The sequence below is a fragment of the Lepidothrix coronata genome, unplaced genomic scaffold (genome assembly GCF_001604755.1).
Source record: "Lepidothrix coronata isolate B3197 unplaced genomic scaffold, Lepidothrix_coronata-1.0 Scaffold7, whole genome shotgun sequence".
Classification (NCBI taxonomy): Eukaryota; Metazoa; Chordata; class Aves; order Passeriformes; family Pipridae; genus Lepidothrix; species Lepidothrix coronata.
This window is the reverse complement of record NW_016690187.1, coordinates 3,790,427-3,805,832: the sequence shown is the minus strand read 5'-3', so window position 1 is coordinate 3,805,832 and position 15,406 is coordinate 3,790,427. Positions and strand designations below refer to the sequence as shown.

The 15,406-nt window shown below is 39.5% G+C and overlaps 1 protein-coding gene across 2 annotated transcripts in view; it reads left to right on the top strand.

Annotated features, from left to right (window-relative positions):
* The window catches only part of CREB1 (cAMP responsive element binding protein 1), a 39,708-nt gene that overhangs the window by 11,559 nt on the left and 12,743 nt on the right, over nucleotides 1–15,406 (top strand). The window contains exons 2-4 of one of the 2 annotated variants that reach the window (XM_017834808.1): nucleotides 7,066–7,187; nucleotides 10,497–10,643; nucleotides 12,577–12,677. In XM_017834808.1, the coding sequence (XP_017690297.1) occupies nucleotides 7,074–7,187; nucleotides 10,497–10,643; nucleotides 12,577–12,677 (362 nt within the window). In that variant the 5' untranslated portion in view covers nucleotides 7,066–7,073. The remainder of the gene's footprint in view (nucleotides 1–7,065; nucleotides 7,188–10,496; nucleotides 10,644–12,576; nucleotides 12,678–15,406) is intronic. The other variant, XM_017834817.1, reaches the window with a different exon arrangement.

The window sequence follows — 15,406 nt, the reverse complement described above, 5'->3', positions numbered from 1 at the left end:
TCAGAAACATTTGTTACGTTTAATCAAGGCTTCTGGTTGCATTTCTTCTATGATCTCTATGAAAATACTACCTTGTTCACCTCTCTTGCAGTGGCTGTTACAGCATGTCTTCAGTCAGCAAAGAGTTTTCAGACACTGCTCCAAGTGTCATATTAATGGAGACAGAAGTGGGGCTACAGATATTACATTCAGCTTTGTGCAAGATATTTTTACAGTAAGACTAAACTTTTCTTGTACGTTCAAGATCAAACACTTTAATAACTTCAGTGACAAGAATTTTTCCAGCTTTTTATTCTTCAGTTTGTCAGATTGCCTGTCAGATTGCTCTAGGTGAACACAATCTGAAGACTCTTCTCCATTTTTGGCATTTTTAGTGGAGTTGGTTGTTGAGGCCATTCTCTTACCTGCACTTCCACAGCCTGGCCTTTGGGTTGCCCTGACCCAGAAGTGATCTTCAAATGGCTTTGTGGTGAACCCGTTCAGTGAAGTGGTGAAAGGTAGATTTAAAGATGAAGCAGCAAATGTAGGTTGTGTTCTCAGTATGACGCACAATGTTGTCACCGGAGGGAGAGGACAGGAGGAGCAAATGCCCAGGAGCAGTGGCAGGGACAGTGCCAGCTTGGGATGACAAAGAAGCCGTGGTGTAAATTACAATTCCTGAGCCAACCCTCTGTAGTCATTAGTGACAGAGGGAGATAATTATGGGCCTGTCTTGTTCTGTTAAGCATTTATTACTGGTTATTTGAAGTCCCATGTGTATGCTGTAAATAAAATTATTTTTCTCTGAACATTTTCAGTCTGGCAGCCACTGAATGGAGTTCATAAAGTGGCTGTTGAGCTGTGGCTGAAAGGGCTACCACGCTGCAAGGTGACAGTGGAAATGTTTACAGATTGCATGTGAATGTTCTCAGTACCTTATGATGGAAAAGTAAAAACAATAGTGTACCAGAGTGGTGTTTGATGACCTTCTCAGTGCTTTCGTGGTGGATCTGTGGCTTTATAAAGCCACATGCAGTTAATACGGAATGAATCAAATTCCTGGAACAATACAGAGCTTGAGAAACACGCATTGCCTCAATTTCCCTTTCAGCTACCCTGATCCTTTCCTGTCATGAGCATCTGGGTGACTGGATATTGAACTGGATCAGGAACTTAATGTGGCAGAAAGGTGGCCCCTGCAGATATTGGCTGAGTGAATGTGTTACTGGATGTGGTATAAGTAAGGCTCAAAATGGACATGAGTTTGTTGGGTCTCTGCTCTGCGCTGGTTTTGGAGGATGTCATGGGTTTTTTTCAAAATCTAGGTGTACTTCATTAAGATAAATCCAGAAGTCAGAGGAGGAGACTTTAAACATGTAACTTGGTAAAGCTGTGCTTGCTTGTGAGCAGGTGTGATAATAGTATGTCTGAGGCATAGAGTGAACCGTACTGCCTCAAGGTGTAGTTATATTGTATGGCCAGTAACTGTCAGTGTAAGCATTAACTTCTGACAGTGAATTGTCACCATAATGTTACTAAAGACAGAGAAGCAAGGCTTACAGGGAGAGGTGGTGTGTTTACTGTGGCAGCTGTACAACTCCAAAACATAGAAAGCTTTGGGGCATTCAGGACCTTCACGTATGAAAGTGGATGGGAAGTTTTATCTGCTGTAACAGCCACAGCGCGGTATTTTGGTTCTGGGATTTAATGGTGTTTGGGAAAGGATCTCCGTCTTTTTTAGTTGCTCCAGTCTGCCTTGGGAGACAAAAAGCAGCCTGTCTGCAGAGCAGGAAAGCTCCACAGCTTGTGTGAGCAAGAAGAAACCAAGGAGCAGAGTCTAACCTTTAGGAGACATGCTGGAATTCATGGGGGTATTTTGGGCAGGAGACAGAAAAAGAAGTAAGAAAGTGAGATAGAGCAGAGAGACCACAGACATATCAATGAGTGGGTACTAAAGAGTGAAGAAGATGAGATGAAAGCTGTGGGAAGGCAGAATTATATTTTATCCTGGCTCTGTAAGCAGGTGGGAGGGGAGGTAACTAGCTGCTCACGCTCTGACTATACAGCATTGATGCTCACTTTAATTAACAGGGAGTGCAGTACTTAGCATTACCTGTAGCACCTTGTTCAGCATCCTGTCTTTAAGATAATGAAGATCAGTAGGTACCTCAAAAGACTACTGGAACTTGCAAAAATTACAAAAATGTGACATGATCACGTGTGACTCTTCATGAAAATCTTTATTTGAGTTTTTAAAGATTAGAGATCAAATTTAAATCCTGACTCGTGAGGTTTTTATCTTTCAGCTCTGTACTTTTTTTTGTACTAAATAACTGCACTAATTTAGGATATTCTTGGATATTCTTGTTATCCAAGTGCATGTCTAACCCCCATTTGAATCCTAATAAATTTCTTATCATGAGTAGCATGATTACTCTATTTGTGTAGTACATTAAATATCAATTTTCATAATTTTAATAGATATTTTTAATTTTTCATTTTTATACTTCTAAATTTGATATATTTAAGTTTAGCTGTTTTTATAGTCAGTGCATGTTTCTAGTTTACTTACTCTGTTAATAATTTAAATATATTTTCTAGTGTTTGAAGCATTTCTCTCCTTTCTGGGGTAAATAATAAAAATCTATCTAGTCTCTTCCTACAACAGGTTTTCATGGCCCTAAATACTTGCTTTCTCTGAACACCCAAATTCCATAGAACCCATTTTTAAGATGAATTCCCAACCTCTGCACTGTAACCCAGCTAATGTATAGGGTCCAGCTATACACATTTAGTAAAGATTATCCTGTCTCTTATTACTGTTGCAGTCCAACACTTCAGCTTTTCTTATCATAGATGCCCGTTGAGCAGAAATCTGAAGTGATCTATCTGCAGTAGTCCTTAAGGACCCTTTCCTCCAGCTAAGGAGACAGGTTTATTTGGATTTTTCTGCAGTGTGCATAGTTCAGTTTCTCTGCATTCTGCAACTGCTTGTGTTTATTCTGTCTTCTGCTGTCACAGTGTAAATTCAGCTGGTACAGTTAGTTATCTTCTGCTGAACTCTTTTTCTTCCAGTCCTGGTTTAGCTAAAATAAATTACCATGTGTCAGCTGAATGTTTCTCTATTTGGCTCTTCACCTCCAGAGTTTCAGATCATTAGTAATTATGTTATTAATTAAAAGTATTAGTAAGTATAATACTGCCTCTTTTGAACTAATAGGGAAAATTGTGTATTACATAAGTCATGAGTTAAACCGTCTCTAATCAGGTAGTGTCACCAGCTTTCTTCACTGGTGTTCAGCATTCATAGCCAGGATGTTTTAGGCAAGCACTCTGGTTTTCCAGCTCTGGTTGTTAAGACCTAACTTTTTTCAGTTAGTTTCATTTAGAATACGTGGTTCAACTAGAGCAATTACTGATCTTTTCTTGAAGTGTGTGGGGGGAGGTGTCCTCTCCTGACAAGATGGAAAGTAGTGGGGAAGCAAGGAGAAATGAAAAGTGTGCTCCCTTTGCTCCCATATGCTGTCCATGCCCTGGACACTTGTTCCCCACCAGGACACTTTCAGATCACCGTCTCCAATTCATAACTCCTGGTGTGGTGGCTGCCAGGGAAATCAGTGCCAGGGTGGGACACTGCAGATGGGGCAGGAGGAGTAAAAGGATGGTGTGGCAGGGTAGGCCTGAGCACCCACAAGAACAGGAAGACACTGGGGTACTGGTCAGCGAAGCTTGTCTAGACTAGGGGTATGAGGGCTTAGAACGGAGGTGTGAAGATTGGCATCCATTTGTATGTGTGGGGAGTTTCAAACCAAAGATTTATTCATCTGTTACACTGTAAATTGCAAGAACTAATAGGAATTGACAACCTTAATTTCAGCCATCGTGGTCTTACCTGTACACAAAACGTAGTAAGTGGTTTATGTTCTAGGTGCATGGTCCTGTACATGGTCCTGGTCTTGGCAATCTTGGTCATACCCAAACATAAAACAATGCAGTCACCAGTGTATCTGGAATATGATGCCATGATGCTCCAAAATCTGATTCCTCCTTTTTCTCACAAATTACTGTAAAAGGTGGTAATGAAGATGTTAGAATACAAATAATGTGATGTACAAGTGCATGGTAAATTGAAACAAGTTCAGGAGTACTTAGAACCTGCAAATAACACGAGACAGAGAACTTGTCCAAAAACTACAAGTTGATGGAAACTCACTTGAACTGCACGTGTCAAGATACAAGTCTTGCAGGCGGCTTCCTACATTGCTTGGTGCTTACAATATGTAATGAGTAAATTTCTTTTAGGTGTTTGCAGTACACATTAAGAATTTGATTTCTGGAATGTTGGTGTTGTAGAGGAGGTAGTATCTCAGTTAATCCTTTTGCTCATTGTGTATGCAAAAGATGATGCAAGTGGAGAAGCCAAGCTTGTAAAACCAGAGGTCCTTTGCTGAATAGAGTGTGAGAGGATTGGAAATTCTTCCTAGGAAAACACTGCATTTATCAATAGGAATTTGGCAACACATCCACCTTTGTGAACATTGCTAAGTACCTGATTCAAGAGACTCCTCACTTGCACATTTCATTATTTCTAATCCCATTTGTATAGCAATTGACTCCATGATGGAGTCACAATTTCTATCAGCGAACAAAAGCATTATTAGTTTTGTAATTTAAAATTTGTAGCTGGAAAGTTGTTTTTTAAAGTTCTTTTCAGATACTTGGCTGTGAGATGTTGCTGATGTAAAAGATCTGCTCCTGAAATGGTTCCAATGCAGCAGTCTTGGCTGGAGTCACCATGGCACATACATAGAATTTGGAAAAAATTGGTGATTTGCTTATCTTGGACTGACTGTCTCAAATGGTGAAAATCAAAGGGAAACCTTCAGTAGTCTGGGTTGTTGTTTGTGGTTTCAAAAATGGAGAATACTCAAAAAAAAAAAAGGGCATATAACATGGATGAATAAGATTGTTAAAATATAACTTGTGTTAAAGTTAGGATAGAAAACCACTTGAACTGTTGTCATTAGGTCTTTAAGAACTGTTTGGTAATGTATATTACTAAGAGTAATAGTGCATGGGTTAACTTGTGCTTTTTGGAAGATGAAATGCAACATGGGGAAGGCTTGGTACTGTAGGAAAGAATGGGATTATTGTATTTGCATGGACACAAGCTATTCTTGAAATTCTTAGAAAAATTATAATATCTAGATTTATATGCAGTGAATTTACGATTAATTTCTTTCATAACCACTTTACAAATATATATGTATAGGTAGAGTATTATTTATCTCTGAGCATTTGTCAGACTGATACTTGGTTTATGTGGCACAGAAATCATGGCAACAGAAGGAGGCATAACAAAATTCCAGTGCTTAGAAAATTTAATTTCCTTTTCAAAAATATTTGTATGTTTTCTTTCATTGTTTGTTTTTAAGGAAAATCAGGTTTAATTCCTCTCCTTCTTTTCATTTCTCAAGAGTTTCTAAACTGATGTTGGACTAAATACTTGATACTTAAACATTTCAGTGTTCATACACACACACCAAAGCTCACTTGAACAGTCACTTTGAATACTAAATATACCGATTTTGATTTGTATACATTGACTGGCTTTCTTTTGATGTAGGATGCTGCTACTACTTTGAAACACTGTTTTAGCTGTGTTGATTAGCAATCGTTTACTGTAAGACAGACATTTCATATTATGCTCAGGGTTGAGGTGTGACTGTACTGCTTTAGGCAGTATAAAGGGTGTTCTCTTACCTGTAATACTGAAGCATTGCATGGAAATGGCAGTACCCCTGACTTTGTGTTTGAAATGAAATGTCTTGAGTGCAGACATGATGCCACCACCTGTGTTGACACTTTTAAGTCCTTTCCTCGGTGGGGCCAGTAAAGCTGAGAGGGGCATTTCTGCTTCTTTCCATCTTTCTTCTAATCTGAGCATCCTCTGCCTCCAGGCCCTTTCCCAAACCAGAAATGTTCTACCAATTGTTTTACACCAGCTCTGAAGAGAGGCGTGCTGCCTTAAGGTAGGCAGAGGCCTGAGTAGGTTGGCAGCACAGGGTGGTACACAGAATTAGTGTTGTGGCTATGGAGGTAATACTTATTCTTAATATTTGGTATTTGGAGTTCTGTATATTACAGTGGTATTATTATATCACCATTGGGAACATTTCCTTGTATTTTGAAGGGGTTTTTTTATATCAAATACTTCCATATAAGTAGTTAAAGAGGAACTGAGAAGTGATGTTCTCAGATCAGTGCAGAATTTTAACAGTCATTGCACTCTGCCTACATGCATGGATTTCAAAGTTATGCAACCTCTTTTTATAGAGTTTTGTGTTCTGGTGATCTAGGTTTGCTAAGTTACTGCTTAGAAATATAAGCATATTAGGAGCTATAAATGATACAGAACTTAGGTCATAGCAAACTACTGTGTACCTCTAAAGATAAAAACATTTGCAGTAAGATTCAAGTAGAAGTGGCTTCCATCTGTGTGTATACTGACTTTAAAACTACTAGGTAGAAAAGGCTGAGTTGCTGTGATGTAGAGCCATACGCACTCTGGTGTGTATGGCATGGAGATGTTGCATATTTAGTTCAGACAGAAGGAACACTGATAACTGAGTGCCCAACACAGCAGCAATTGCTATTGGTTACCTGCAGACTGCAGCTGGGGGGAGAGGGAGGGCTGTAGCAGGGCATTATTGTCACCTTGGCACTGAGGGCGTGCCCTTCCTGACACGCTGCCGGTAGTTATTCCAAATTGCAGAGGTGCTAGGTCATCACAGTGTCATTGCTCAAGCAGGTTTTTTAGGATGAGCAAAACGCATTTTTTCTGATCTCATGGTTGGAGGAGACTGGGCCTGTTTTTCAGAAACATTACACACAGAAAAATCGACCTGAGGCAGACACCTGGCATGAAAAATATTTGCCTCAATGCTAACAGTTTGGCAAGATTTAATAAGCAAATTAAAACAGCGTGTAGTGATGGGAATTCAGCTGCAGTGATTGCTACCAGATCCACCAAGAATAATGGACTTGCATACCAACCCAGACTTACAACAAATATTGTGATTGTAGGTAACTAAATGACCATGGAATCTGGAGCAGAGAACCAGCAGAGTGGAGATGCAGCCGGTACAGAGGCAGAAACCCAACAGATGACAGTACAGGCACAACCACAGATTGCAACGTTAGCCCAGGTATAAAAATCATATGGTGTAATAGTTTTACCTAATGGATAATATTTTTAAGAGGGATAATGTCTGCTCACGGGCCTGAGAGAAGATTCCTTTGATACCATTCTGAAACAGGTGCGATGTATGGTTCCTTTAATATTTGTCTTCATATTTTTAAAGCAGTAGAGATTTTTAACTTCCCATCACACTAGACTGTGTTAGTTCTGAAGAACTGTGTGTGTGTAAATTGTGTAATGTTAACACAATAACGAATGAAAATATTTCTAGCATTCTTTACCACAACCACTCCACTGAAAGGTATTTTTTTCAGTTCATGTAATTTATTGTCTTTTTTATAGTGACTGGATTGTCTTGCTGTTATGTTTTCTGTTAAAAGCTTGGCTATAGTAGTGAGTTTAATTCTGAAGAAAACAAACTGAAAATATAGATAAGTAATGTAACAAATACAACATCTTATCAGATAGGATAAGCATTATAATAAAGTGGAATAACCTGGCATTTGACAGCTCATGTTATCCTGTTGTCTCCAGAATTTTACAGAACTGTTGGCTATTTAGAGGTACAGAAGTAGATAATTTGTTATCCCCAACTTATTTTGGAGGGACAATAAATAAAATCCCAGCTACATCTCTGATTCTGAAACCTAGTTTCAGTTGTGGATACACTGATGGTTGGCAGAAGCAACTCCATTGTATAAATGAGTACAAAATCTATTTGGCTCTTTTCTGTAACCATTTAATTTTAAAACTATTTATAGTCTGCAGAGAACAAACAGGTATTTTAGATCTCATAGTTTGCAGAACTGAGTGTCTTTTAAGTGTCATAAATGTTAAATCACTTATCATTTTATAAATTATTAGTGTCTTTTTAAAGTTATTACACCTTTTGGTAATCCAGAGATCGTACACTTCCATTCAAATGATAGTGTAGGGATTGGAGCTGTTAAAATGCACAGGGTGATTTTGTTGGGTGAAGCTGTAGTGTGAATTTACAAGCCACCAGCTGCCCTCCACCAGCTTGCCTCTTTGGGCAGTTTTCTCACTGTCTAACTTAGGCACAGGATGTAGGTGGTGTGAATAACACCTCAGTGTGAACTGAGTGGAAGTAGTTTATTTCTCTTGCAAAACCAGTAAACTGCTTCTCACTTGATATGCTTTGAGTCCAGAGAAGTAAGAATGTTTTAAATTTGTATGCTAACATACTAACCTCCAGGGAGCTGAACTTACAAGTATGTACTGGCTTGAATGCACTCTTTACTTGGAAAAAATTACCCCAGTACTTGAATGAGAATTTTTTCCAAGTAAGAAAAAGCTATACAAGTATGGTTAAAATCCATGTGAACCACTATGTTGTCATTCACTGTACTGTTTGCACCTCAGCGTCTCCCCAGTTGTTTGTGGAGGTGATACAACAGTCTAAACATAATTCATTTTGTTGTTCACATCAGTGTTACATTATTATATTTTTAATATATGAAATGGAAGTGTTTGGCCTTAGGGAGTGCCCTCAGAGGCTTAGCCAAATCTAAATAACTAATTATGTCAATTTAATTCCTTCATTATCTCTTGTAAGGTCACCCCTCTTGCAGGCTTAGTTTAATTGCTGCATTTTTAGTGAGTTCAGGGTAGTTTCAGAGTCAAAAGGAAACTCGTCCCAGTTCCACAAGGTATGAGTCAGAGACATCTGCGGAAGTTAATCCAACCGCATTGGCCTCCAGTTGATCAGCTTTGCCAAGGACTGTTTAGTCAGACAAGCATTATTAAAAAGGTCGCTTGGTAAAGGAATATAATTTGCCAGAGAAAAGTGCTCGTGTTAATCCCAGCCCTGGTTTCTCTCAGATGTGAGTTAAGTACCACCATGTAATGCTGCAGCTGTTCTCCTGAAAAAGGAAGGTAAAAGCAAACGAAAATTGGTGGATTAGGGAGACATCTGTGGAGGAGAGAGGTCTACATGTAATTCCCTTTAATTTTGTTGTTAAACAAGATTTCATTGTAAGTGGTGAATGTTTATGGAAATTCAGATATCAGCTGTTGCAGCTTTTTGAGAACCACGTGTTCACGGGGACAGCAGAGGATTTCCTTCTGCATCCAGTACATAGCAGCTATCCCTTTGAGATTAGGTAGGACAGCAGTGCAGCTCCTTCTCGCGCTGGAGCTACAGGGATTGAATGTTTTTAAAATGCTGTTGAACCCTGGAGGATTGTTAAATTTTCCAAACTTGGGTGTCTAGAAGAAGGCTGGCAAGTCAGTGACCCGTGACGTGGCTGGGGCCTGCCAGAGCAGCTCCCACTTGCCTGCAGTCCTTCCCTGAGGGCTGTGATGTGTGAGGGTACGGCAGCCCTGGCACCCTCCTGTCCTTCAGGAGCCCCCAGCCCTGAACACGTGCATCATGGCACCAGACAGTTGCTCAGTACTGGATGTGCACCGGGGCAGTGGTCCAGCCATGCAGCAGCCTTGGTGCATGGCACTCCAGCTGCCCATGATAGTAATTATGACCTGCCAGAGTGAGACATGAACAGCTTTGTGTGGGTACTGCTGTGCTCGGAGCCCGAGCCCCTGCGCAGGACATGCTCACCTACCATGCTGAAGTCATTGGTGTATCCCTGTTGGCAGAGCTGCTATGGCTGCGGGTCCGTGCTGGAGAAACACAATTGTGTTCAAGAACTGAGAGTTTAAAACATGGGCAATTCTTCATCAAGCTCTTAAGACTAGAATTTGTATCGATCTGTTGCACCGAATCACAATAACTGCCTACAAAATACTTCTTTCCACTGCAAACTCACGGGCTTTCTGTCTGAACACATGGTCACTTTTCTTCATTTAAATGGACTTTACCAGCTAATCAATGCAGTTTAGTCTGTTGAAAGTCTGAAATGTACGATTCCCTAAAAAATTTAACTTCTGACATCTGGCAGACACTTCTCATTTTCTTGAGGGAGAACTTAAAATACCTCCACTCCCATATGTTTCTGCCTTTGACTCAGCAGTGTCTGTAGGAGTACACCCAAGTCCTAGCAGAATCCAACTGAAGTAAATGAAAGATAATAATGTGTTTGTTTCAGGTTACCTGAAGATAGAAGCAGTTGTCAGTGATTTTACAAATGATGTTTTAAGCCTGCAGAAATTCTGCATTAGATTAATTTGTAAAGTAGGTCAGGTGTTGGGCTTAGGCAGTTCAGGGGGGTTTATATTATGCTGAAACATTTGGGTCATCTAACTGGGGTCTAGAAGAGACAGTTTTTCACCAGAACATGTACTGAAATAAGGAGATTTTGCAATAACCTAATTTATGCTCAATGTCTCCTCTTTGCAGGTATCTATGCCAGCAGCTCACGCAACGTCTTCTGCGCCCACAGTGACCTTAGTTCAGCTGCCCAATGGGCAGACGGTTCAAGTGCATGGAGTAATTCAGGCTGCCCAGCCATCAGTTATTCAGTCTCCACAGGTCCAGACAGTTCAGGTACTGACTGAAGAAATTCCTAGTACGTGAATAGGGCCTTTGGAATAGTCTTGTCATTGCTCTGGTTTCTAATGTGTTTGTGTCCTGGATTGTGTTTTTGCTTATATAAAATTTAAGAGCATGTTGAAGGCAAAATCTGTACAGTTTTTGCTGCTCTGTGACTTTTTTCCTGTTCTGGTTTAAGCACTTTTCACTGTCAAACATTGCTGAGTTTCATTTATCTCTAGAATTTGTTTGGTGAGTTTAACAGCTTCATGGGTTTTTTTACAGTATTACTCTACTTTTTCTCTCTATCATATTTTCATACAACTTTATTGAGTAAGAGTTCATACTATTCTGAAGTGAACAACAGCATGGCATTTTTTTTTTCATAATATAATCTTTAATATTAATGAGGCTGGTATTCTGGGACGAGAGTCTTTGCTACACAGAAAATATTTGCATTGGTCTACAAAACAGATGTCTATATGTTAATGGTGCTTAAAATACACCTATCAGTCCTTACATAGAAATGGTTTTAAAATGTGCCTGTTAAGCGTTTTGTGCTTTGTAAAGTCTTTCCCCTCTGGAAAGCAAGGCAGGTGATGCAATATGATGAAGTAACTTGAAGACATAAAGAGACAAGTAGTCTGAAATCTTTAAAATCTCTAACTTTCTTTTTAACCGCTTGAAGCTCAGTGTTACTGAATGCAGAAATTGTTTGGCATATAGCAGCTACACAGGGCAAGGACTGTACACTATTCATTTGCTATTAGTACACTGAGCTCAAAAAATGATTAATTTTAAAGAGCAGACATTGTGACTTTTTGATACAGGTATTCAGCTGGGTAATATTTGAAAAAATAAGGCATGCATAATTTAAAGCTAGGCCATTCTGATAATAATCTTTGTTTTTCCTTATCACCTTCAGTGCTGAGTTTGTGGCAGGCTCTACCCTCCTCAGCCATTGCAGTCAAAAGTTTAGAGTTCTAATCTATCAGAGGTGAGCAGTTTTGAGATAAATGCAAATGTTACTAGCCCAGAGGTGGAAGATAAGAGACTGACAATGAAACAATGCTTGGAACTCACCTGGTTCAGTGCAAATCTAGCATGTTTTGATACTCAGAGCCCAGTAGTTCACAGTCAGCCTTGGACCTGTTCAGGCCTTCTATCTGATAACTGAGATGTGGGTGCCAGCAAGATTTTTGAGCCTCTAGGAATCTTCTCTACAGTGCATAAAATGTCAGGCTGCGAGCTCTGTTTCTCACACAGGCATCGCTAGCTTTGTCATGTGACTGTGGTCTTTTGGAAAACAGTATCTGTTTTTAGGTATTGGAGGTGGTTTTATACTTCTGGCACACTTTGAACTTAAAATTATTTAAATATGATTGATATAAACATTTTAGCTTTCTTACATTAACATGTCTCCTTTTTTTAGCACAGATGTTCAGAATTGCAGCACTACATTATTTTTTAACATCAAGTATGAGATTTTCCTGACAATTTCCCCCCCAAAAGGCAGTCTTTCTCTAAGATATCTACCCCATTATTTATAATTTATGTTTCTCAACTTCAGTATTTGTTTCCAAACATTTCTGCTCTCTTAATTTGATTTTAGTTATTATCTCCCTAAATTTTACTAAAAAATCTATCTTTCTTTACTTACAATGGATGGAAACAAAGAATCATGGAAGGCAAAAATGTATGGTATTACTGTTTCTATTTTCTTATTGGAGTATTTAAATTATAAAGGACATTCTCATGGGTAGATGACTGACTGTGGTCATCCTTTACTGGATCTGTTACTAAGCCATGTGTTCTTTATGTTCATTGCCTAGATAGAAGCACTGTAGGATTACTTGCATTGTAGTGTTTTTCACAGGATGTCAACATTTCCTTGATATAAAGACATTGGAAGTGTCTTGTTAAATTTGATTGCTGTTCTTATTTACAGATCTCCACTATAGCAGAAAGTGAAGATTCACAGGAATCAGTAGACAGTGTCACAGACTCCCAGAAACGAAGAGAAATTCTTTCCAGACGACCCTCCTACAGGTACAGAGGTTAAAGCAGAAGCATTTTGCTTGATGGGTGTGTTCACATGGGGAGACAAACAGTGTGATTGTATGAATATTTTTAGGTTGACCATTTAACTGAAATCTTCTAAATATCTCCTGCAATGTCTTGGAATTGGAGTATGGAATATGTCCATGGAATAGGATGTAAAGAGATCAGCAGATAGAAGGAGGAGGAAGAAACCTCAGGTGTCACACTTAGTTAAGACAGAAGTGAGCTGAGAATATGCTAATTGCCACATTTGGGGAACATTGAAGTATCATTGTGCTAGGTGCCTTAGAGATAGCTTTAATGAGTACTTAAAACATGAAATACACCAAAGCTTTGCAAGAAGTGGCTTCTGTATAATCTCTAGTCTGCAGAAAATCAACTTATTGTTGAAGTGCTAGCAGCAGTCAAACTTAGTTCCTTTCTCCCATGAGACTTTCAATGAACATGTCATGTTCTGTGTCTCAGAGAGAATTTCCACTTGAGCAAAATTGTTTGTGTTTAAAGTTTAAGAAGTCAGGGTATGAGTTGAATGTAGTGATAGGCATCTAGTGTCTTTAGTTATCATGGCAAATACCTCTGCAGCAAAACCAACTGAGGTGCTCCTTCACATGGTGTTAGTCATATGTTACTTGATTAATTAAGTCTTTGTACAGCTTTTTGGGCCTGTACTAAATCCCATTTTCATTATTAAAATATGCTAAATAGCATTAAGGAACAGCTCTGGAGTTCAGTAGGTTTTAAATGACCTGTGGGTTCTTGCTGCTTCAGAAAACTCAGATGCTCCTTTTTTCTTTCTGAGCATAGCCTTAGAAAGTACAAGCTAGGCTCTAGGCCTGAGCATATCTCAACCATGATATTTTTTTAGCACTTGGAGATTATTTTCTATCTTCTCCGACTGCCTTCAAGGCTGTTCTGCTGAAGGTAGTGAAAATAATTGCTGAAGATCCCTAACCATGATGGATCTGGGAAAATATTTTTGTTTGTGAGGACCAGTGTTGCTAACTTCAAGGCTGCCATAGACCCCTCGCAGTCTGTTTCTTCAGGGAGACACTTGTTTTTACTATATATGGAAGAATGGCTGTATATGGTGAGACAACAGAGCTAAGTAAACAAGCAGCAAAACTGAGAAGAGGGTACTTGTGCCTGGTGACTTCTCATTGAAACGGACTCCTTTGCATGCACTGATACCACAGCACAGCCTTTGTCTTCCAACCAGATCCTGGTGATCAGCAAAACTTTGTAACTGTAATATTTGTGTAGACAGCTCAGACTCTGGGCTGGTATAGGTCAAGTCAGAAAGGCTGATCCAGATCACTGCTGTGTTCAGTGACTTCCCAGCTGGCATTATTCAAGCTGCTTGCCCAGAGACAACATAGGTGCAGATATTCTCACAGAATTGAAAGCTGTATATACCTCTTGCTCAGAAACTTCACTGTGATTTTGCTACTAAAGCACATCATGTGTTCCCCATGTCAGTTCATAGCTGCTATATTTGTAAAGCAGCCACCTTACCATTTGTCTAAATCCATCTTTATAATGGCAAAGGTAGGTTTTAACTACCGGGTCACACTGACATGAGCTTAAAAAGTGATTTTTTATCTTTTTGGGGTTTGTTCTGCCTCATCCCTGGTTTCTCCATATTTTTTCCTCTGTTTCATTCACTAGATTTTCTGGTCTAACACCTAGATTGCAAACTCTTCTGGGTGGGAATTTTTTATTTGTCCAAGTGGTGCTTGGCACAGTGGAGTCTTTGTGCAGTGCTGGGGTTCTTGCATGTACTTGCCACTTTTGCAGTGGCAAAGCTCTGTTTGTCAAGCTGCTTAGCAGAATGACTGCTCTCCCCAGACAGCTCCATACACATGTTCTGGCTCCCACAACTTCAGAAGCCATATATAAGAAATTAGTGTTGTCTTGGAACTTGAGGTCTACAGCTGTGTTTGCTTCATCCCACAGTGAGTTCTAGTGACAATCCACTGGAAAACATATGAGGAGCCCTTTACCTAAGCAGCAGTTTGGCAGTGACATAATAGAAAATGCCAGCAGTGAAGAGGCTTGACAGTCCTCTGAGGAGGGACAGTGTCTGATCTCAATGATGCAAATTGCAGTAACTGCTATGGTCAGTACACAGTCACGTTCAGTAGGGCCTGCAGCAGTGATATTTTAGCAGTTTTGGCTTTGGATGATGAACTCATGAAAGTAATTAAAAAGCATTTTCTTTTCTTTACCCATGCTAATCTCAGAACTTTCTCAGGCAGGACACCTGTGAACATAACTGCATAACTGTGTGACTGGGTATTGTCTCCCAGGCAGGTGTTATTATGAACTGGTTGCTCTCTATAAGCATTTTGCTACCTTCCTTTGTACTCAACTCTCTGGCTGAGGCGTTTACAGTCTCTAAAATGGAGCAGTTCCCCTAATGTAAGTGAGGAGACAGGGTTGTATGTCTTTTTGCTTTCTTTAGATCTTTATGTAGCTAAAATCAGGAAACAAGTAAAAATGGATCAGAGAAACATTTTTAAGAAAAAGGTAAGGTTGTGATAGCTGTATCTTGTGTTTTGAGAAGCACAGTTGTTCTGTGCTGCCCATCTGTGTTTGGCACTTTGAAAAATCCTCTCCAATAAGAATTTGAAGGTAGTGTGTGTTTTTCATTGTGCACCCATGTTTTCCTTGCTGGCTTACTGCACTTTACAGTTTTCTCCAGCATTGTGTATCAATTA